The 23,760-nt window shown below is 49.0% G+C and overlaps 2 protein-coding genes across 3 annotated transcripts in view; one reads left to right on the forward strand and one right to left on the reverse strand.

Annotated features, from left to right (window-relative positions):
• Nucleotides 1-139: 139 nt before the first annotated feature.
• Pdia2 (protein disulfide isomerase family A member 2) lies at nucleotides 140-3,522 on the forward strand. The gene is given in 12 exon segments (XM_003478409.4): nucleotides 140-358; nucleotides 1,326-1,532; nucleotides 1,616-1,749; nucleotides 1,826-1,872; nucleotides 1,874-1,961; nucleotides 2,025-2,141; nucleotides 2,253-2,378; nucleotides 2,447-2,644; nucleotides 2,747-2,867; nucleotides 2,941-3,122; nucleotides 3,216-3,326; nucleotides 3,401-3,522. Coding segments are annotated over 12 exon segments (1,587 nt in total). The 5' UTR covers nucleotides 140-147; the 3' UTR covers nucleotides 3,446-3,522.
• A 246-nt stretch (nucleotides 3,523-3,768) lies between these two features.
• Axin1 (axin 1) overlaps nucleotides 3,769-23,760 on the reverse strand; it is a 51,822-nt gene continuing 31,830 nt past the window's right edge. Inside the window, exons 4-11 of one of the 2 annotated variants that reach the window (XM_003478071.5) lie at nucleotides 20,610-20,706; nucleotides 15,671-15,808; nucleotides 10,578-11,095; nucleotides 10,032-10,202; nucleotides 8,480-8,725; nucleotides 6,581-6,688; nucleotides 5,126-5,293; nucleotides 3,769-4,547 (exon numbers count right to left, since the gene is read on the reverse strand). In XM_003478071.5, coding sequence (XP_003478119.2) covers nucleotides 4,421-4,547; nucleotides 5,126-5,293; nucleotides 6,581-6,688; nucleotides 8,480-8,725; nucleotides 10,032-10,202; nucleotides 10,578-11,095; nucleotides 15,671-15,808; nucleotides 20,610-20,706 — 1,573 coding nt within the window. In that variant the 3' untranslated portion in view covers nucleotides 3,769-4,420. The remainder of the gene's footprint in view (nucleotides 4,548-5,125; nucleotides 5,294-6,580; nucleotides 6,689-8,479; nucleotides 8,726-10,031; nucleotides 10,203-10,577; nucleotides 11,096-15,670; nucleotides 15,809-20,609; nucleotides 20,707-23,760) is intronic. The other variant, XM_023560781.2, reaches the window with a different exon arrangement.

Here is a 23,760-nt window from a genome sequence, read left to right on the forward strand (position 1 = left end):
TCTGTGTTGCCTTTTTCTGCCTCTTCCTCCCTCCAGGGGGTGCCTTTCAGCTTTATCTTCCCTGAGAGGGGCCAGGGTGCCACGTGTCGGTTACTGCTTGGTCCCTGGTCCCTTTATCTGCCCCAGCCTTTGGCGCCTGGCACCGCCATGAACAGACAGCTCCTGACTGTGCTGCTGCTGCTCCTGCTGGGAGTCTCAGGCCCATGGGGACAGGGACAGGATCCACAGGGTCCCTTGGAGGACGTCCCAAAGGAGCCCCCTGGGGAGGAAGTTCCCAAAGAGGACGGGGTTTTGGTGCTGAGCAACCGCACCCTGAGCCTGGCACTGCAGGAACACCCGGCCCTGCTGGTGGAATTCTGTGAGTGTCAGGGCTTGAGTGCTGGGGATCACAGCAATGTCTGGGGCTTTAAGCCCCATGCTGTTCTGCCTCTTATACCTCAGGGTTTCCACAGGGGCCCTGGGACGGGAAGCCCTGGGCAAGGCTGGACCTGGTGGGGGCAGGTCTAGGCAGGAGTGGTAATCATGTAGGGTGTCCCAGGGGACATGAGTAAACCCATGCTCCTCTGCTTGGACAACTGTGGCTGCATGGTGATGTCATTACCTTGGGGGCCACATTTCCATGCTGCTGGGAGTGTGGTCTTTCTGCACACTGTGCAAAGGCACATTGTCCAGGCTGTGTGGCCACGTAGGCCCTTGTGGTATGTGTCTTTTCTGTTTTTGTTTTTTCAGTACTAGAGACTGAACTCAGGACATTTACATTGAGCTATGTTCCTATCTGTTTTTTATTTTGAGACATAAGTGGCTAAATTGCCCAAACTGGGCTCCTATTTGCAGTCCTTTTGCCCCAGCCTCTTAGTGCTGGGATTACAGATGTACACCTCCATACCTGGCTCTCTGGTACTTCTTCTTCTTCTTTTTTTTTTTTTTTTTTTATCTTTTATTGGTACCGGGGATCGAACTCACGACCGACCACCTGCTTGCAAGGCAGGTGCTTATGCCGCTGAGCTAAATCCCCAGCCCCTCTGGTACTTATTTTTAATAATACTTTACAAATGCCAGAGCCACTCCTGGCTGGCAAGCCTTACAGGTAGCCACATGTGGCCCAGGAGAGTATGCTCCTCAAATGCTCCCAAATCTTGCTATTCCTTATGCCCTGAGTTGGGGCCTTCAGTCTTTCATTCTGGTGCCCAAGCTAAGTTGATGTCAAGACTCGGTATCCCTGAAGAAAGTTGTGAGCAAGCCAGGCTTGCTCCTTGCTTGGGCTGTAGGGAGGGACTGTGGCTGGGGTCAAAGAGGCTTGGTGCACTCATGGCCTCATCCTCCAGATGCCCCATGGTGTGGGCACTGCCAGGCATTGGCCCCTGAGTACAGCAAAGCAGCCACTCTGCTGGCAGCCGAGTCAGCCCCAGTTACACTGGCCAAGGTGGATGGGTCTGCAGAGCTGGAGCTGATGGAGGAGTTTGGTGTGACAGAGTACCCTACCCTCAAGTTCTTCCGAGATGGGAACCGCACAAACCCTGAGGAGTACACAGGTGTGAGAGGACCCGGTGTAGCCCAGGGTGGGGCATGGTGGAAAGGGATTAAGCGTAGGCTGAGGGATTAAGCCTCTCCACAGGGCCCCGGGAGGCTGAGGGCATTGCTGAATGGCTGAGGCGGCGGGTGGGGCCCAGTGCCACGCATCTCAAGGATGAAGAGGGCACTCAGGCACTGATAGATGCCTGGGACATAGTGGTCATCGGCTTCTTCCAGGTAAGAATTGATGTGGGGGCTGGGCCTTGGTACAGTACTGGCAGCACCTGCCCACCTCACAGGGCCGTGTCTGCAGGACCTGCAGGATGAGGACGTGGCTACCTTCCTAGCCCTGGCCCGGGATGCTAGATATAACCTTTGGCCTTACTGACCAACCACAGCTCTTTCAGAAGTTTAGCCTCACCAAGGACACAGTAGTCCTCTTCAAGAAGGTGAGTCAGGGCAGTGGTGGGGGCCAGAGTCAGGGCTGCAGCTCTTGCTGAGCTCCCCATCAGTTTGATGAAGGTCGAGCTGACTTCCCAATGGATGAGGAGACTGGCCTGGACCCGGTGGATCTGTCCCGCTTCCTGGTCACACACAGCATGCACCTGGTCACAGAGTTCAACCAGCAGGTAAGTTTAGCTGCAGGTACAGGTGAGGCCAGTGGGAAAGGTCATGGGAGTTGGGAGCCTCTGCAGAGGTGTGCAGGTAGGGATCAGGAGTCATGAAATCCTACCCTGCAGACATCCCAGAAGATCTACGCTGCCCGGATACTTAACCACTTGCTGCTGTTTGTGAACCAGACCCTGGCCCAACATCAAGAGCTGCTGGCTGGTTTCAGGGAGGCAGCTCCCCCTTTCCGGGGGCAGGTACTGGGGGGCAAGAAAGGAGGGGCCCCTAGGCATTGAGACATACAACATGGGCTCCCTACTGGCAGGTTCTCTTTGTGGTGGTGGATGTGGCTGCCAACAATGACCACGTGCTACAGTACTTCGGTCTCAAGGCTGAGGAGGCCCCCACCTTGCGTTTGGTCAACGTTGAGACCACCAAGAAGTACGCACCCACAGATGGGGTCCCGGTCACTGCAGCTTCTGTGGCTGCCTTCTGCCACTCAGTCTTCAGTGGTGAAGTCAAGGTCTGCTGCTTGGTGGTCTACCCAAGAGCAGGGGAGGAAAGGGTACAGCACTCTAGAAACCTGATCCTACAAAGCTCCCAGTGAAGCCCTGCCTTCCCCCAGCCCTACTTGCTGAGCCAGGAGCTTCCCCCTGACTGGGATCAGCGGCCTGTTAAGATCCTTGTGGGCAAGAATTTTGAGCAGGTGGCTTTTGATGAAACCAAGAATGTGTTTGTGAAGTTCTGTGAGTGCCAAGGGTAGAGGGAAGTGGGTAGGGTAGGGAGGATGTGGCTGGCCAAGCCTGACATACCCCACAGATGCACCATGGTGCAGCCACTGTAAAGAGATGGCCCCAGCTTGGGAGGCACTGGCTGAGAGGTACCAAGACCATGAGGATATTGTCATTGCTGAGCTGGATGCCACAGCCAACGAGCTGGAGGCTTTTGCAGTGCACGGCTATCCCACTCTGAAGTACTTCCCAGCAGGGCCAGGTCGGAAGGTGAGGCCCATCCCGACATACCCCTACCCTGACTCTGGTCAGACAGTGGCCTAGGGATGGCTGACCCTGCTAGCTTCTCCTATTCCTCCCCAGGTGATTGAATACAAAAGTGCCAGGGATCTAGAGACATTCTCCAAGTTCTTGGATGCCGGGGGCAAGCTGCCTGTGGAAGAGCCCACAGAGCAGCCTGAGACTCCCTTTCCGGTAGGTGCCCAGGACACATCCTTAGGCAGGGTGGGCTGGGACAGAGCCCAAAGCTGAGCCTCTGACCTTTCTAGGAGCCACCAGACAACTCCACCTTGGGGCCCAAAGAGGAGCTGTAGCTGCCCTGGAGCATCTCCCTGGAGTCTTGGTGCAGTGGAGTGAGCTGTGTGCTGCAAATAAAGAAAAGTTGGTCCTAGACTGTGTGTGCTTCCTGAGCAAGGCTGGACCCTGGTCCTGCCTCAGCCACCTGTGGCTATTCCCTCTTGGATGCCCTGCAGGTGGGAAGAATGGGGCCCTGGAGTGTTCAACTGTGACTCTGCCTGCTCTGCTAGCTGCTGCCCAGAATCTTCCCCTCCAGTGTGGCCTCCCTTCGTTTCATGTTTGATGGCACACCCAACAGCCAGGCCCCACTGGCTGCAGAGAAGCACGTTCCAAAGCCTAGGCAAGTTCAAAAACTGTTTTATTTCTTGTTATCCAAGTACCTTTGAAAAGATAATTGTACAAGTCATGGCATGAAAAATGGGCTTCGGGCAGCCCCCTGCTGGCCCTGGCCTGAGAAATGTACATATTTACATGGGCCCTCGAAAGCAGGGACCCGGCCCGGTGAGCTGGCAGCTGGAGACAGGTGAAGCAAGGGCCAAGGCTTCGTGGCTGCTGGCTTCACACAGTGGCAGGCAAGAGACGAGCTGTGTTGAAGGCACTCGGTGACATGTACAATCTACAGAGGTACCTGCAGGGTCTCCTGCACCCAGGCCTGGGCCCGACTAGGTATAGTGGGTAAGTCCACAGCATGCGAGGCTTGTTATAAGGGATCCAGGCCAGACGCCCTGCTCTGAGGACTCCAAGTATTGCTATGGGGTGGGTGAGGTTCCTACAAGACATACCCAGGGAGACCAAGAGAGAGACCTACCCGCCCAAACACAGGCAGATGGGGGAACACCTGGGCCTTCCCAGGATGCATGTGACCACGCACAGTACGAGCAGCTGTGCAGCTCTATGCCACCCCCACACAGCAGGCTCCTGGATACAAGGTCATTGCTGGGCTGACACTGCTGCATGCTGCACCATATGTCCTAGGTGTGGCCACCTGCTGGTCAGTCCACCTTCTCCACCTTGCCAATGATCTTCTCCTCAAATACAGGCAGCACCGCCTGGTCTTCTCTCACTTCCTCAAACACCACTCCACAGTCAAATTCATCACTTACTTTCTTGAAGTAGTATCTGGGGACAGAGGATAGCCACAGAAGGTTAGGCACTAAGGATGGTCAGCCCCTCCCTTGTGCTCAGGGAAGGACTAATGTTTATGTTTGGACCACTGCCCAACATGTGCCGGCTTCTCCTAGGGCCAGATCAGCCCAATCTAGTGCTTGCTTGCTAAACCCATCTTGGGGCTGTGACCACAGCTTTCGAGGAAGTGCCTCAAACCCCTGGTGGTCCTGCCTCAGGTTTGAGGGTGCTGGAGAAGAGGAGTGGCAGTTATATGCATGCCCCCAATCAGCCAGTAAAGTCACGGGATTTTCACAGCCACTCAGTAGGCACAGGATCAACCTGTTGTGAGCTAAACTGGGCTCAGCAGTCTTGGCCCTGTTGAGACCATCTGCCCACTGGCTCTACTGCAAGGCTCCAGCTGCAGTGGGGAAGGCTAGGCACATACTGTTAAGTCAAACCAGCACACACATGGACCCACTTTTAAAATGGGGCCCTGACACCGCCCACTCATCTGCCCAAAGGGGAGAAGTGCCCAGGTCCACATCAGGATTCACAAGGCCAGCACATGTACACCCGGACCCCCTTCTTACCTGTAGCTGCCTTTCTTGGTCAGCAGCTCCTTAAACTGACCCAGAGTGACTGCACGGCCTCTCACTAGAGTCCGGTATGGGATGGGCTCCCCACAGAAGTAGTAAGCCACTACGATGCTGTCACACGGCTGGGCACTCCCACTGCCCATCTTCCTCTGTGATTTCATCCTGGGCAGACAGAATAGTGAAGGGAAGGATGGGGTCAGGCCCAGAACCCAAGGGTGCCCCCTCCAAGGCTCACAGTACCTGTCAAGGGCACCCCAGGGCAACACCTGTCATGGCAAGACATAGCCCCTATGCCAACACTGTACCACATGGTTAGCTGACTCCTTGGGGCACATACTCTAGGAGCCTCAGGTTTGAGGGTGCTGCAGGAGAGGAGTCTGGCTGGTCAGTGGCACTCCCCACCTGACTGATGTGGACACAGAGCTTCTCCAGATCATCAGGCCAAGTTGCTAGCCCACAGAGTCCCACCTCCACAGAGGCAAAGCGGTCTGCCTGCTCATACCCTACTAAGATTGAGACCTAAGCCTTTGAAGACATCTGTAAGGGCAGGTACTAGAGGAAATGAGGACTGTGCACAGGTCTCTGAGTGAACTGCCCACAGGCCACAGCCAGCCAGACCCCTAGAGCTGAACAGGGCCAGTGCTGCCTCAAGCCCAGGCTGAGGGGCCCTGCCTGTCTTGACAGGTTGCATGGCCACATGGTGTCAGGTGACTGGCAGTGTTCTGTCCTTCACATCCTCCAGCTACCCCAGAAGCCACCCCAGGAACCAGGGCTCTGACCAGATGGGTACACTAGACACTCTTAGAATCAGCCTCAAAGCAGGAAAGCTACAAAGGAGCTCCTGTTCCTTGGCCCAGATACCAGAAGTGTCTGTCTACTTTGTACAGCAGGCACTTGCTTCCTGGCATCACACCCTAACACTGCATCTTGAGAGCCCACTTGTCAGAGGGACTTCTTTTGCAGAGCTGGTGGCCAACTGAGGAGTGTGCCAAGTACAGCACCTAAAGCACAGGATGCTGAAGCACAGGAAAGGGGCGGTCAGCAATATCCACACCACCCATGTATAGCCATGCCAGGTGAAGGTGGTGGCCTCACTCTTGGCCCTGAGCAGTCAAATCATCCAGACACCACTATCAGCAAGCTGTGCCTCAAGCTCCCTGGTGTCACTGCAAAGGCATCATACTTCAACCCATACTCCATTCAGGACTGGCACTGGCTGTGAATCCTGGACTGGAGACCTCAGGAGGCAGAGGCAGAACAAAAGGCAGGCTGTGATGCCTATGTGGACACTGGCCATCTACCGCCATGCTGGGCAGCCCTTGTTCTTTGAGCAGACAGGAAGGAATATTCAAGTATCTGAGCTTATGTTCCAGAGAAGTTGCTCCACCTCAGGACCTGGCTTGGGCCAGGTCATGCAGGCAGCACTGAGGGACCCTCAGGCGCACATACTCTGTCTCGGAGAGCTCCAAGTCCGACACGGCTGGCACCACGCTCAGCATTGGCGTGCACGCTGGCCTGACACAGGCACGTCCCCGCTGCATGACCGCCTGCACGTACCTAGGGGACAACCTGCGTCAATGGGGAGAGGCCATGGCCAGTGTGCTGCAGGACCTCCCGACAAGTGCTCCCACTCTATGAGGTGGAAAAGACACCAAAGTCCTGCTGGTTTGGTTAGGGTGATCAGGGTACCCACACTTGTTATCTGGGTTCCCTTGAACACACTTAGGTCAACTATTGATCTAGATGCTAGAAGCCAGCACTACAGTGCTTCAGAAGCTCTACAGTGGCTGAACTCTTTACCTTGCAGGGGGCCTCTTGGCATCTCTCTGTGCTCTTTACTAGGATGTGGTTCATTCTGTTCAGCTCCCAAGAAAGGACCAAGCTGACCAAGAAAGGACAATGTGGACACCAGCTATGGATGATGTGGTGACAGCTCTACTATATCTTTAGGAACCCAAGTCATAACGAAGGCCTGTCCTGAGGTGGCGACATAGCAGTACATTTCTATATGGACTTCATATCTGGGTATGCCATTGGGGATTCAGTAATCTGTTTACCTGGGGCCTTTGTCCCATGAATCTAGAGCTACTGACAAAAAGCCCCAGTTCCTCAGATGCATAAATAACCTAGTAACTCTAGATTTCCCACATGATGCACTGGAGACAGCCATTGAGATCTTGGCAGAGAACTGGGCCGCAAAACATGCAGTGCAGAGAAGCTCTTATGGCTCAGCACGGAATGAAACGTTACCTGCCCAAAGGACGTAGGGAGCCAGTGGGAGGGGTATATGTAAGCCCTATTCTCAAGGACCCTCCTTTGACCACTTCAGGCCTTGTCCCTCCCCCTAAGTCCCACAATGATGCCCTATTCCAGTGCTCTTGGTCCTCTACATCACAGGCTCCTGCCAAACATGCAGCTTTACACAGAGCAGGCAGTTAAAGAGCACAGGTGGGAGAGCCGGTGGCAAAGAAGTCACCCCTAGATTCCAGCTAATTGGGACCCTTTCTGGCCTCAATTCTGTACAGACTGTGCCTGGTGTGGTTTATGATTACTTTCGCCAGCTGAGTACACATGCAAGCCTCTGCTGTGCTGAGCCCAGGGAGTACTCACATGCTGACACCAGCACAGTTGACCAGGATCATACAGTATGCTGGATCCCCAGAAGTGGGTCAGACCCTAGACCTCAGATGACCCACAATGGCTCAGCCCCTGGCAACTTCCAAGGGAAACAATGGATACCCATGTGACCATGTTCCCAGGGCCAGCATGAGAGACCTCACCGAGATTCAGATCTACTTGGGAATTTCAATGGGCCAGAGAGTCCAGGAGTCTGATCTCAATGCCCAGACAACCAGGTAAGAAGCCACATTCTGATCTGCACACAAATGTCACCACCCAGAAGAGGTGGTATGCCAGTGGCCCAAGCAAAACACTCTCCTCTAGGGTACAATAGGGTTTGGCCCAAGCTGCAGCAGCAGTGGGTCAGGTTGAGGCTCTGAAGGCCAAAGAGGGCAAAGGAGGAAGGCCAGGAGCCTGGGATCTGCACAGAGAAGTTTTACACCCCACATATTTCAACACCCTCCACTGGCTGCCAACAGAGGCAGTTAAGATACTAGGATGGTCACCAAGCTCAGTATGCCCAGAAGCTACTGGCTACCTGACTTTGTAACTATGGCCTCTCACACAGACTGACATAAGATAGAGGAACAATTCTCCCCCAAGGACAGTAAAAACATTCATCATTCTAGCCCTTGGCTCCATGGTGGGGCCATCTCAGTAGTCCTCAGCCGATGTCCCCAAAAGCCCTCTGTGTGGTCCTGCAGTCATCTTACACCTACACTGCCATACCTTTGCTTGGAAGACAATTTGCTGGCTCGCTTCTCTTCTTCCTCCAGACGCCTGCGGGCTTCCTCCAGCTGGGTCAGGGGGTTGGGGGCCGGATTGGGTGGCATTGTGGGGTCTTGAATGAAGAGATGAGAGGGCTGGACAGAGTTGCGAAGCTGAGCACTGACCCAGGGGTGCACAGCCCCAGGGCGTTCGATGGATAAGGGCCTGGAGTTCTCATGGGCCTGCTGCTTCCTTGCCCCAGACGACCTTGGGGAGGAAGAGAAGGTGTGACAGTGTCTGCCTCCTAAAGTAAATACGACTCTTTCCTACGGATTTTTTTTTTTTTTTTTTTGAGACAGGGTCTTGCTGGGTAGCCTAGGCTGGCCTTGAATTCAAGAGGGTGATCCTCTTGCCTTAGCCTCCCAAATGCTGGGATTATAGGCATGCACCACAACACCTGGCCCTGTGGACTTCTTCACAGCTTTACTGAGATAAACAGTACACACAGACTTTCTCTAAAGATACCATCTTTACTGCTTTAAAAAAATTTCAGGCTATGGTATACTCCAGTGATGGAATACTTGCCTAAATGCATGGGCCCTGGGTTCAATCTCTAGTACCACAAAAAATTGATATCAACATAAATGTTCATGGGGGAAACCTGGCATACACACGTATAAATAACCCACAATATAATTTAGAAATAACTACTCCTACTAAGTGGTATATTCTCTTACCAATTAAAAATACTTAACTGGTCTAATTCTAATCAAGTAATTTCCTTCTTAACATTATCGATAGTGTCTCTTTACTTATTACCCCTGGGGAACATGTTCCCCACCAGGGGAGGTCCAGCAGTGATGTGGCCCTGCTGGCCAGGTTGAAGGCTCTACCCCCTAGGACAGGTGCAACCCAGGAAGGACAGAACCAAGAAGACAGACTGGGACTGTAGGCTCTTCTTTGAGGCAAAGCACTACCAGTTAGTCACCTCTCCCACTCTGTGAGCTGGACAGAGCCTCACCTGAAGCAGCCTACTTTAAAGGTACTGCCCAGTATGGGCTGTCAAGGGGACATAGCCTTTTTGTTAAAACCCACAAGAGAGAAATCTGGAGAAGCTAAGAACCACTCCTCACCCAACTGGAGTTGGACAGGATCCCCTAGAAAGATCCCACTGGACAGGCTGCAGCTGCCAAGACACAGGCAAGGCCAGCAGGACATCTCCCCACAGTGCTCCTTGTCCCACTCTCTCTCTCACAGGACGTCTGAGACAGGTAGTATACCTCCCTCTGGCCATGAGAGCCGCTTGAGGTGGGGTGAGGGTAACTTCACAAGGAATGAGTATGGGTGCATGAAATGACATCCAGAGATAAGCCTCGCCCTGTCTGCGACTGGCCCCAAAGCAGCCTCTGTTCCTAACACTGGGAGAGCAGGTATGAAGGCTAAACGTTTTCGCTCTGTCTAACTTCCCATGTGACATGCTTCTCTCAGTGGGAGCCAGGAATATCCCTAAGCACCTGTAGTTCCATAGGCATGACCTGTGCCCATAGGTTTCACATGGGAAGGTGCTGCTCACCCGTGGCCGGCTTTCCTGTGCCTGCTGATTTCTTTCTCTCCCTCAATGATCCACTGCATGATCTTTTGGTTCTTCTCTGCGTCCTCCGTGGCACCTGGCACCTCTGTGTTGGTTGTCTTCCCACAGTCAGCCTTCTTGGCATTTCTTTTGGAGGGCCCACCTGCCTTCCCACTGCAAAATCAAGACCTGGGTTTACCCTGGCCTTTCACAGTCCTGCTACCCTCAGTTCCTCACACCCACATGAAAGGCTACTGTGCCCTACTATAAGGCCACATTCTTTGTAACCTATGCTGTGGTCTGGAGCCTGCTCTGTCTGCAACACCCTGGAGATAAGAGCCATGCTCACTGCATACTGTGTTCTTTTCACCCTACAATCTAGATACCACTGCCCCCCACACTAGTTTCCTGTGGCTTTTTAAAGGGGAACTTTGGCCTCACAAGAATATGGCCTTATACCCTATCTCTCCTTTGGGCCCTCAGGACCACAGCACAAGCAGGAGGATACCCCTGTGCCCATCACCGAGGCATGAGTGGTGCAGGACTCACCTGTAGGATGGGTCACTGGTACTGGGGGTGGCACCTGTGTTTTCTGAATAGCCACGGGGCTTGGCTGAGTGGTTGTGTGATTCTAGGCCCCACATGCTCTGGACCCTCCGGGTAGCCTCAGCCTCAAGCTGCTCCTTGGGTCTGGCTGTGCTGTGGTGAACATGATGGTGAATATGCCTGTGATGGTGCAGGCCGGTGGCATCCAGCTTCGTCCCTGACTTGGGCATGTGCTTGCCGTGCCCTGAGGCAGTACCCCCCAGCATGGCTATCTTGGCCACATGCCCACTGTCAGGGGAGCGGTGGCCTGGCCCAGGTGACTGGCAGCCAGGTGTCCTCATGACCCGCTGCACATGTTCATCCAGGATGCTCTCGGGGTTCTCCTCATGGGCATCCCGCAGCCCAGTGCACCCCATGTCCACACAGCGGGGTGGGAAGTGGTGCCAGGCTGAAGCAGAAGGCAGCTTGTGACTCACTCCTGGGAGCCCAGAGGGCAGGTCGCCATCTTCACCTTCCTCCTCCTGTGGGGACAGGGCAGTGTCAATACCAGCTGTACTGTAGAAACCTCAGATGTGAGGGAAACAGGCAAGGAAGACTTGCTGGCAGTGGGCCATGTCTTGGAGGTCAAGCCCCAGCACGTGGCCAGGCCAGGAAAAACCATCCAACTGGGTGCTGTGTGCCCAACCTCCAAAGGCTATGTGAGCCTGCTCTGATCTGTTGCCCAATTTCTGCCAGGCTTGGCTACAGGCCTAGGCAATGGGACAAGACAAGCAAAGATACCAAAGGGTCAGTCAGTGGCTGAGGACGCTGAAGGAGTTCTGCCCAGGTTTAATTTTTTTTATATTTCTCAGTAAGGGTTCCTTTCAATTGTTTTATTACTTCCTTTTACTCCATATGTATTTTCTACGATACTTGTTTCAAAGTGCATACTATCCCTGTATGTTGATCTCTTTTTACTGTGTTACTCTTTTACTGCACATGTGTCTTCATAAACTCTCATGGTTAAGTTAGCAGAATTTCATTTTACTATTTAAGAGTCAAATGATACTGAACTGTCTATAATGCCTACATTTGATCATTACTTTAATTCCAAAAGTCACATCTCATATTTATTTCATATTTATTTTTTTGTTGAATTAACAATATTAACCAAAAGTTAAGAGTAAGGATAAGGAAATAAAGTATGAGTTTTTTGTTGTTGTTGTTTTTTTTTTTTTTTTTTTTTAATTTTATTTAAGGAGAAAAGAAAAAAAAAGCAGGGAAAGGGTACAAGTTATACAGATTTACAGAAAAAAAATGAACAGTAGGAAATCACTAGTTAATGGATTGTTTTTGTTTTTTTTAATCTTTTAAAAAAGACAGGGTCGGGCTGGGAGGTTAGCTCAGTAGCATAAGCGCCTGCCTGGCAAGGGCAAGGTCATGAGTTCCATCCCTGGTACCAAAAAAAAAAAAGAGAGAGAGACAGACAAGGAGTCAGGGTCTCACTGTATAGTATAGGGAAGCTGGCTGGCCTTGAATTTACTATATAGCCCAGACTGGCCCAGACCTCCTGACAATCCTTCTGCCTCAGCTTTCCAAGTGCTGGAATCAAAGACATGTACCACTACTATGCCCAGTTTAACCTATTTTAATATAAACAAATTTCTAAAAGCTACCAAATTCCTCACAAATATAAAACATCTCAATGCAATCAGGACTGGTGCACACTGCTCCTGGGGCACACAGACTGATGGGTCCTCATTTGGTGCTAGGGGCAGACGGGAGAGAGTCAAGGGCATTCTCAGGGTCTTTTGTGTGGACTGAAAATGCTTCCAGCAGTTTTGATGCCATCATCTCTAAGGTGTGATAAGGGAAACCACCAAATCCACAGGAAACTTTGTGACATGATATAGCTTTTATTACTAGCTCTTTACATATAAGAATTTCACTGTAGAGTTTATTTATTTATATCTGATAAACGGTATCAATCCAGGGCCTTGAATATGCTAACGGTACTGCTGTGCCACCACGCTTCATTCACCCCAGCCTCAGCTATAGAGTTAAAGATTAACTTAACTATTAATCTGATTTTTTAACTATTAATCTGATTAATCTTAACTATTAATCAGATTTTTGCTGTAATCTGGTGTTATTTCCCTTTTTTTTTTGGCGGGGGGAGGTATTGGTGATTGAACTCACGATCTCGCACTTGCCAGGCAGGTGTTTATGCCACTGAGCTAAATCTCCAGCCCTATTTCCCAAATTTTACAATGACAATAAATTACCTTAAAAATACGGGGCTAAGGGCTATTATCTATCTATTTATTGTGCAATGCATATCACCTACAGAATCATACATTGTTACAGATTTGTGATTACATGGCCAACTCCTTGGCATGTGTTATCTCAGATGAGATTACAGGGAGACACATGCCAGCTGTGAGCCCAAGAAAGTGACCTGAGCCCAAAGCCCCACCTCCAGATGCAGCAGAATTAGGCCAGGGCACATGGTAGTCCGCCTGAGCCGGAGGCCATCTGCCCACAGATTATTTCCTGAGTTGACATGATAGATTTGTTCTAACAGTCTCTGTTAAGTCAGAAAATACTATTCTTCTCCACTGTTGCAGCTCGCCTGGCCTCTCCCTCTTGAGCCCCGCAAACCTCTCTGCTGCTAGGGACAGAGCCACTGTATCTGGGCTCAGCCAGGGACTCCACTGAATTGAGACAGCTTTAACACTCAGACGTCAGAAAAGCATACTGAGCCAGGCAATGCGGGATCCATTTGTAATTCCAGCAATTGGAAGGCCGAGGCAGGAATATCCCAATTTGAAAAAGCCTGAACTACAAAGCAAGACTCAAACTCAAAAACGAAACAGGGTCAGGTGTGTTGGCTTACACCTGTAGTCCCAGCCCCAGGAAGCAGAGGCAGGAGGAGTGCAGCAAGTTTGAGGCCAGCCTAGACTGCATAGTGACTTCAAGGCCAGCTGGGACCACACAGCAAGACCCTGTCTCAGCAACAACAACAAAACCCATACCAAACCCAATCCAACCCAGAAAAGCATACGGGATTTTTATCCATCAGTGTTTAAAATAGCTCTATAAACCAGGCATAATAGTGCAAACCTATAATACCAGCAGTTGGGAAGCTGAGGCACAAGGACTGCCACAAGTTTAAAGCTAACCAGGGCTAATTGGGAGTTCAAGACCAAGCTAAACTGCACAGTGAAACTATCTCCAAAACAAAACAAGGGGCTGGGGCAGAGGGCCTCTCTAAAACATTAAGCAGGCCAGACCACAAGCAGGTATAGCAACAGTCAGACCAGTCACTCAAAGACAGTAGCCCAGCGTCACAGCCCAACACGGTGAGCTCTTCCTTCCCCAAATTTCTTTCATGAGTGCATTACTTTCAGAATGCACTAGGACATTTACAAGGACACCTTCATGGAAAACAGATGATGTCCGTGAAGAGGTCTGATACTACACCAAAATGCTGACCTGTTCACAACACTCAGGCTTAGTACCTGCCCAAATTTATGTATTTGGGACAGTGCTCTCAAAACTTTGGTTTTTAGATAGACCACTAGAATGTTAAAACTACACATATCAGTTTCCTATTGCATACATCCAGTGTCCTTGATAGCCACCAAACATGAAACCTGGGGCCATATTACCAGGAGCAACAATGGAGCTCAATCTCTGGACAGCAGGCCCAAAGAACAAGTTCTTACTCTCATTCATCAGAGCCCTGTAGTGGGTGACACTCCTTTCACACAAATCTAGCAGAACAGTGACTCTGGCAAGTACCCTCAGGCATGTTCCTGAACCTGTGGAATGCAGGTGGAGACAGTGAGCTGGCCAGTACCTGTCCTATGCTGTGCTCCCCTATAAAAGGATCACCTGAAGCCCCAGAGCATCTGCAGTTGCTGGAAGGGAGAAAAGACAAGAGAGGACAGGATGCTACTTGTCTTAGTGAAAAAACGATATATGACGAGTGAATGGACGCATACACATGCATGTGAATGTGCACACACAAATCCTTTCTTTGAGAGCTCCATTATTGGCTATTTATCACTCCCGCTGGTCTGTGGTGGTCACACAAGGTCCTATCATGAATCAAAGCTTCCAGTGGGCTGTGTGGGATCTGCTACTATAGGAGCTGGCCCTACTGTTTCCATCTGGCACCAAAAAAGGAAGACCCACCTATGGTGGTCTCCGACAGGCACACACAACCTAACCTGAGGAGAGAAAGGGCAGGCCTAGAGTCTGAGGCCTGGGCAATTGAGTTCTGCATGTTCAACAGACATAGGTAAATGTGTAAAGACAGAATTTCTTAGAGAAACATCACAATTTGAACTTCAAGTATGGAAACTCATAAATAAAAGTGTTTGCCTTTTTCTGTAGTACAAGGGCCTTTGCACTGAACTATATCACCAGACTTCTTCAAATTTTTCTTTTTATTTTTTTATTTTGTTAAGTCACTAAGTTGTCCAGGCAGGACTCAAACTTGGGGTCCTTCTGACTCAGCCTACCAGACTGCTGGGATTATAGGTCACTATCCTGTATGTCACCATCCATTGCAAAATGCTTGCATCTTGGCATGTATTTATATTTCTAAGGTCCTGCAGAGAGTGGAATATATGTGCGGGTTGTGTGACGATTGCAGGAGGTCTGTTGAGGCCTTTCCATTAGCAGCACACAGGGTGGAGTGCACGCCTGAGGATGAACAGCTGAACAAAGAGGGAAAGGACACAAGACTGCAATGAAGAGCCTGCAATGTCTATCATTAGCACCTCAGCCACGGCAGCCCTGTGGGCCACAGCTCAGCTGCTGCTGCCCACAAAGGGCAGCAAACAAAAATAGGTAGGGCCTTTTTCTAGATGACCAGTAGCATCTCCTGACCTGTGAGGGTAGAAGGGGTAGAAGAGATGGACACTGGCACTTAGGCAACAGAAATAAGGAGGGCGTCACAGCAGGTGGCCAGAAGTGGAACTGTGTCAGGAGGGGCTGTGCAAGCAGGCCAAAGAGGCTCCTTGGGCCTGAGGCTGCTCTGAAACCAGAGCTATTGAGCCTAAGGGAAACATGGGGAGGTGCCCCTCTTTGGGGTGTGGCCTACTCACCATCCTAACTCGCTTCAGGCGCTCCTCCAGCTTCTCTTCCGCCTCCCGAGTGCGCTGAACAGCCTCCAGGCGATGGATAAGCTCCTCAGCAAACTTCTGTGGTTCTACACGGATCTCCTTTGGCATTCTATAAGTGCGCTGCAGTGAGAGACAGTGGTAAGCGTGTGTATCTTGCAACCGTGGACTCAACCCTCTCCCTACAGCACATCATGAACATCTGGGGATGCACAGCACATGAAATCTTCATCCTACTTTAACAAAACAAAACAGGTGTTTTGTTTTTTTCCTTTCATTTCATCCCTTTCTTTCCATTCAGCACCGACCCAGAGAGGAAGACTTTCCAGTCACTCTGTGACTACAGACTTGGAGGCCGGGCAGGGTACTCATCTCTAGGAATGGAGCTGCAGACCAAGGACTGGGGGCAGAGTGGGTGAATGCAGGCTGCTATACCTTTGTACTCAGCACAGACTTGTATTCCCACTAGATAGAGGTCAGAGCCCCTCAAGCTTACCCTGACCCAGAGCTTATTCACAGAGAAATGACCTTAAAGAAATTATTGAGTAGGGATAGGGGTTTCTGAGGCTCAGTGTGCAAAGGCTACTGAGGACAACAGAGGTCCATGAGGAGTCAGCACAACACTGACCACCAGAGCCCTCAAAGGGCCTTGTGATCTTTGCAAGAGCCCAATGCACTTTCAGGGCTCCCAGCCTGCAGGAAACCCCACAGGACCACTGTACACACACATACATAGGGCCTGGGCTCAGAACACACACAAAACTCAAAGCACAGGAAAAATGTTGGCGTTCTAGAGGATTTTTCTGGTAAAAAGCAACATAAAATTCAGGCATAGTGGCACATATCTATAATTCTAGCACTCAGGAGGCTAAAGCAGGAAGATCACTGTGAATTTAAGGTGATCTTAGGCCATATAGTGAGTTCAAGGCCAGCTCTGAATTACAGAAATTTTATCTCAAAAAACAAAAAATAAACAAACAAAAACAAAGCTAGCCTGAACTACATAGCAAGACCCTGTCTAAATTAATAAATAAATAAAACAAGAGGAGGATTTAGCTCAGTCGCATAAGCACTTGCTTGGCAAGTGCAAGGTCCTGAGTTCGATCCTCAGAATGAATAAATAAACAAACAAACAAACATCAACTGGGAATGATAGTATGTGCCTATAATTGTAGCATTCAAGAGACTGACGCAAGAGGATCACAAGTTGAAGGACTACCCAGTAAGATCCTGTCAAAAAACCAAAAGGGGGAGAAAAAAAAAAAGGAATATAAATCTGCAATACATTATATAATAATATACTGTGTAACTCAAGAGGGGGGACTTTATTTTAAAATAGTTTCAAACTCCTACCAGTTATAAAGACCAAAACCAGGTACCTTCATTTCTCCAGACTGGCCACGAAGGTGTGTAGTTCTCTACCAATTCACTTTAGCACCCCCTCACTGGTATGCACATATAAAAACACTTTTCTGACCAACTGGAGGTATATATTTAACAAAATGTCCTTCCTGTCCCTCACTGCCAAACTATGGACGAGAACGACTGGCCCCACCACAATGCTAACACACAGCAGACCCTGCTCCAGTTGTACTAGCTGCTTCAGGAATGTCATGTCCTCTGTGACATATAAAATCCAAGCCACTAAGGTCTACGCTGTGAAGCATCAGCTCTCTCCTGACTTGGAGCAGCGAGGCGATATTGATGGAAAAGGGAGGTGACCTGAGGACGGGTGGCAGATGGCACTGGCAATGCATAATCCAGACTTCAAAGATAGAGTGAGGCCAGGTGGGAAGATGAAGGGTGAGGTGGCTGTGTGTTTTACTCCCCATGCTTTTCCACCAGTAGACTCTGGCAATCCTGAGTGCACATACACTTGCATTTTCTCTAGAAAACTAGAGTAAAAACTGCACCTAATAACGAAATGGTGTAGAAAAGAAAAGCAGGTACAGATCAAGAGGAAATGTGATGCATTAGGGTTGAGAACAAGGAACTTTCTAAACAAAGATCTTAGATACATGGAGAACTCAGTGCACAGGGTACACCCACAGAGAGCCTACTGAGTCAGCTTCTTAGCCTCATAGCGTCTACTACCTGCTCAATGTGTCACAGTGGTAAAAGGGATGTGCAGAGGCTTCTAGGTAGTAATCAGCGACACTGTTTCTAACTCAAGGATGGCAAGTTGGGCATAGCCAGGGAATCTGCTCCAATGTGTCATCAATCATTCCCCAACTAGCAGATTCCAACAAAACAGAGGTATCCATACCAGTTTCAAAGGAGCCAAGTATCCTCTGATTTCACAGCATCTAAAACCACTCCCTTGGGAAAAAAAAAAAAAAAAAAAAAACAGCACTTTCTAGCCAAATGTGGTAGCACACATCTGTAATCTCAGCACCCAGGAGGCTGAGGCAGGAGGATCACTGCAAGGCTGAGGACAGCATGAGATACCTAGTATAGCTGAATTCTAGGTCAGCCAGAACTGCACGGTGAGACCCTGTTTCAATAAATAAATAAATAAATAAATAAATAAATAAATAAAAATTTTTAAAAGTAGCATTTTCTGCCATTGTGACAAAGCAAGTGGGGTAGTAAGTCTTACAGAGAACGCTAGGCATCACGGAGTCTGCTCTCTTCTTCACCCAGTGCCTCCGTTGGCTTCATCTTCCCAATTAGTGTGACCTTCCAGAATTTATGATTGCACCTCCTTCAATTTCAAAACATGCTCACAACAACCCCTCTGACTGCTCTCCCTTTCCATGCTATAATTCTAAAGTCTTTTCAGGCCTGTGGTGCATTCACCAATTTGCTCTTGTTTTTTCAAACATTCTGTTTAACTCTATTAAATTAAAAAGTTTACTTTCCAAACAACTTGAAACTTAAAAGTGAAGCTCAAAGAACGATGCAAAATAATGATGCAAGTATGCTACTTGCCTGACTCCTGTTGCCCTGCACCTGTTGTCACTTATTGCCCAGTCCCACCCCTGACCCAAAAGCTATCACAGCCCCAAGCTTCCCACCACTTCAGCCAGCACAAGTGGAGTGCAGAGGTATCCTGCTTTTTAGTAGTCTCTCTTGATGTCCAGGAAGGATACTGTAGCATCGACAGACCAAAAGCCTGCTACTGTGCATGAAATTCTCACCTCAGCTGAGATCTCATGACCATTATCGCCCTTCCCACTGTGCTCACAGGGAAGCTGTAGTAGCCCTTTCCTGAGGAGGTCTCACTGCTAACTCAAGAGGGTCTTCCCCAACGTGGCCCGCTAGGACTGTGCAGATGCCCATTCCCTACCCCTACACCGAGAACCTCTAGGCTAAGAAGACATGTCTTTGCATTTGGAAGTCACAAAGGGACCCACTACTTACTCTACTCAGGCCCAAATGACTCTAGACATGTGAGTGGCAGAAACTCCATAGATAATGTGCAGTGCATGTATAAACATATGTAGACACATGTATGCACTATACACACACATGCATGCATACACTAACACACACATGCAGATGATGTGCACATGTCTATACATGCAAACAGCCTCTAGTATTACCCACTCTAACAAAGACACCACTACTGTCTAGTCTGATCTAAGTCTGTGCAAAGGGTTTGCTGGGAGTCATCCTTGCTCAGAAATATCCTTTCTTCTCAACCATAAACATCATTTTTCTCATTTAGAAGTTAAAGATTCTGGCAGGAAGCTAAAAGAAGCCTTTCATCAAACACCGTCTGAGCATATGTGAGGCTGCCAGGCATTGACCTTCCCAGAACAAACAGTAAACAAGTGGTAGTTCAGTCACTATCAGAGACCAGAGGTGAAAGGCACTACTGCAAGCTTTCCTATCTCCTCTTAAAAACCCTTCTGTTCAAAGTCAACATGGCAGGCCAGGCATGGTGGTGCATGCCTGTAATTCCAGCACTTGGGAGGCTGAGGCGGGAGTATCACTGTGAATTTAAGGGAAGCCTGGGCTACAAAGTTAAGGTCAAGGCTACATGAACTGCATAGCAAAACTGTCTCAAAAAAACAAAAACAAAACAAAACAAAACAAAACAAACAAACAGAACCAAAGTCAACACGTCAGAATAAGGAAAGCTAGCCATTCATCAACAGAGGACCTCTGCAAACAGGGCCTGGTGTAGCTTTGACCTATGGCCAGTAAAATCCTCAGGATCAGAAGCCATGATTATTTCCTATGAGAGGCACAGCTGAGGCAGCTTCCAAGTCAAGATGTTCCTATGATAGTACCTACTGCTCAGCCACAAAGAGGCTAATTTCTCAAATTTCATCTTGAGCAGAGCCACATTCACTTTCTGACAGATCCCAGGATTAGGTGGCCATGCCAGAGCCTCAGCTGGGCTGAGTCATGAAGCAGCTCAGACTCGCTCTCTTCTTTTTCTTTTCTTTTTTGGTCTAAGACAGGGTCTCACTATACAGTTCAAGCTGGCCTTGAGCTCATTTTGTAGCCCAGGCTGGTCTCAACCTTGCAACAATCCTCCTGCCTCAGCCTCCTGAAGGCTAGGATTACAGACATGCACCACCATGCCCAGTGAAGAGATTTTTGTTTTGTTTTGTTTTGGTACTGAGACTCAAACTCAAGACTTTGCACTTGCCAATCAGGTGCTGTGCCACTGAGCTATATCCTTGGCCCAGTAGCTGTCCTCTTAATGGGGTGCATCTCACCTCATAGAAGTGAGAAAACACCACCAAGTGAGGGAACTTCCTGCCACCACAGGCATCCTGGCAACTTCTGGGAATACATTGTGCCCTGCTGCTTCTACCTCTGACACACTAGCATCACTCAGCTTGCACTCTAGGCCTAAGGACAAGCTGAACTCCTAGAAATCCGGGCAAGCTCCTTTCCCACTGGTCTGCACCATTGTGGCCCAACTCTCTGTGAGGAGAGCAGGCAGTCATGTAGCAGAGGTACTTACGGGAATGTGAGGTAGAGGCACTCGCCCGTTGACCTGGACACTCTCCTGCATCTCCCTACGGTGCTGCTTACGGGTCCTGTATGGGGGGACTCCATCCCTGTGCAGAAGAAGTGGACACCTGTTAGCTCTACAGAGCACAAGGCAGAGCCCTAGTAGGGCTCCCAGCTTGACTGTTAGCTGGAAGGCAATAGTGATGACATCCACAATGCAGCAGCCACACAAGTGTGCATGCAAGCAAAAGACAACGCACACATACACATGTGCACTCAGTCACATATGATAGTGAAGCCCAGGAGCTTAGCCATGGTACATTCTTTCAGCTTGTATTTCTTAACATTTCCACGAAGTTCAGCTGTGCCTGCTTTACATATTTGGACTTAGCCAACTACAACCTGAGGCCTGTTTTTTCTTTGCTTTGGGTATTGTTTGTTTTTTGAGATGGGGTCTCACTATGTATTCCACACTGGCCTTAACTTGCTATGTAGTAAAGGTTGACCTAGACCTCACATTCTTTCTACCTCAGCTTCCAAGTACTATGATTACAAATGTATGCTGAATCTGGCTTTTAAGGCCTGTTTTTTTGAAAGTCTGCTAGCTAAGAATAATTTTTACATTTTAAAAGGATGGGGTAGCACACGTGACAGAGATTGAATGTGCCTGGGAAGCCTAAAGTATTTTCTGCCAGCCCTTCCTGGGAATGTTTGCTAACCTGCTATATTGCTTAGGCCTAGACCAGGTGCAATGTGTCTGCCTTGGAGAGGCTTCTAAATGGACTCAAAATATATGAGGGGTATACAAAGGAGGCAAGAGGGCCTGGGGATATAGTTCAGCAACATAGTCACCTGCCTGGCAAGTGCAAAGTTATGAGTTCAATTCCTGGTACCAAAAAAAAAGGAGCAAGAGAGATCTCACTGAAAGTTAAAAGGTTTCGGAAGTTCTGCTACTCTGCTTTACTCCGGGTAAACTGGCAGGGCAGTGTGACCTCTGAGGAACACTAAGTTGGTTGTCTTACATGTCAGAATTTAGTAATGAACCATCAGAAGATAAACACATGTCAAATCATACACAGTCTTTAGATAGTTCCATATCCCAGGATTGTAACCACTAAATTAATTCTTTTATTATTCAGACAATAAATTTAACATCCTGAAAACTTCCCAGCCTTCTCCCATGGTTACAAAAGCAATTCTGGAAGACACAGGGACAGAAGACAACAGCCTAGAGCCTGGGGAGACAGGATGCTGAGATGCAAGCCTGTGTTTTCCTCACTGCCTATCTCTGGTAACATGGACAGGTGGGGCTGTCACCTCCATGCTGGATGAGATGAGCTCTTCCATCATCTGGCTTGGCCTCTGTCTTCCAGAGGATAGAGCTGAGAAGGCCTGTTTCCATTTGCTCATGGGCGAACTGAGGACATACTGAAGACACAGAGGTGCTAACTACTACAAACACCTTTATTCTCATTTAGAAGCAAGATGAACCACCACCACCATTCTGACCCAGAAGAGGACTGTAAGGCTTTGTAACACTGATGTCCAGTTAGAATCTTCTGGCTCCTCTGCTGTACACACAGGCGGGATGTGCCCAGGTCAGGAGAGCAGCCTCAATGGCAGGGAGAACACACAAACCTCAGAGCTCCATCTGAGAGGAACAGCGCACTTAGATCAGAATAAGGTGGTGGGACTGTGAGGCTTCTCCTCCCACTGTATTCAGACACCTTCAAGGTCAGAGCACTGCTGGAGCTGTGGGCAGGAGTGCAGCCAAGAGGTGGTCAAGGATCAGCGATAGCACATCCCAAGGATGGGCTGTCAAAGTTTAAAATGTCTTTCAGACACTGTCAGTGTCTGTGTGGATGGCCTAAAGTTAGTGTCTTATTTGTTTCTTCTATACTGAGCTCTTTAAAATCTTGCATGCCACTGGCGCATCTTCCACACCTGTGTCCCAGGCTACCACATTAGAGAGTACCTTGGTTGAGTGGTTATGAGTCTGACCCTAAATGAAGTGATAAAATGTGCCATTTCATTTTTTCCTCTAATATATATTCAGAGATGTGTAGCCATTTTAGATTCTGGATTCTTGAATCTCTCAGCACAAATTATACCAAATACAGAATCAATGAAAAAAAATACAAGCATATATTTATTTTAGGTCTTCCTTTTGAAAACATATGTCAGAGCTGTGGATTTAGCTTAGGCAGCCTAAGCGCCTGTCTTGCAAGCACGCGGTCATGAGTTTGACCCCCCAGTACCAAAAAAAAAAAAAAAAAAAAAAAAGAAAGAAAGAAAACATATGTCATTTTGTAGAGAAAGTAAGACATTTTTTTGAGAAAATTACACTGGAGGTTAATTTTTGAAGTGGAAGTTAGTACATGTGCTGCCAAAATGAGTATGAACTGGGGGTTAATTTTGCTACACTGAGACAAGAAAAGCCAGGTGTGGCAGGGTCTATAACTGCTGTGTACAAGAGAGGTACCACGTAAGATCTCTAGTGACTACAGACAAAATATCCTTATCATACAGTTAAGAACAGTGGTTGGGCTGAGTGTGGTGGTGCAGCCTGTAATCCCAGCACTTGAGAGGCAGAGGCAGGAGGATCTCTACAAATTCAATGCCAACTTGGGGTACATAGTAAGACCCTGTCTCAAAAAACCAAAAAAAAAAAAAAGACAGTAGTTGGGCTGGGAATATAGCTCAGTGGCATAAATGCCCCCTTCTACTTCCCTTGGGTAATGCAAGGTGTCACCTTACAAAGCAGTCCCTGCCCAGAAAAATCCATTCTCTTCCTACCCCAAGACTAGAAACTGAACCAAGGGCCTTCTGAGCTATGTAAAATGTCTGCCTGCCTATCTGCTGTCTATATGTTTTTGTCTTTCTTTTTTGGCAGGGTAGGAGTGGAGAGGACAATGTTGCTAAGTTGCTAAGTTATCCAGACTGGGCTCGAACTGGTCTCATATCTCAACCTCCCAGAGTGCTGGGACCACAGGAGTGCACCACCATTCCCTCTCCCAACTATGTACAAATCCGTTCATGGTGCGAGGTGCTCAGTCAGGTGAAAAAGCAGGTCTCATACACTAATACCACAGCTGGCTGTGGTATTCACACAACACGGCACCCGAGTACAACAAAAGCATTCTTCCCAATAGTCATTACAG

Source organism: Cavia porcellus, unplaced genomic scaffold, assembly GCF_034190915.1.
Source record: "Cavia porcellus strain 051 isolate PalLab524CR breed Dunkin Hartley unplaced genomic scaffold, mCavPor4.1 scaffold_16, whole genome shotgun sequence".
NCBI classification, from domain to species: Eukaryota; Metazoa; Chordata; class Mammalia; order Rodentia; family Caviidae; genus Cavia; species Cavia porcellus.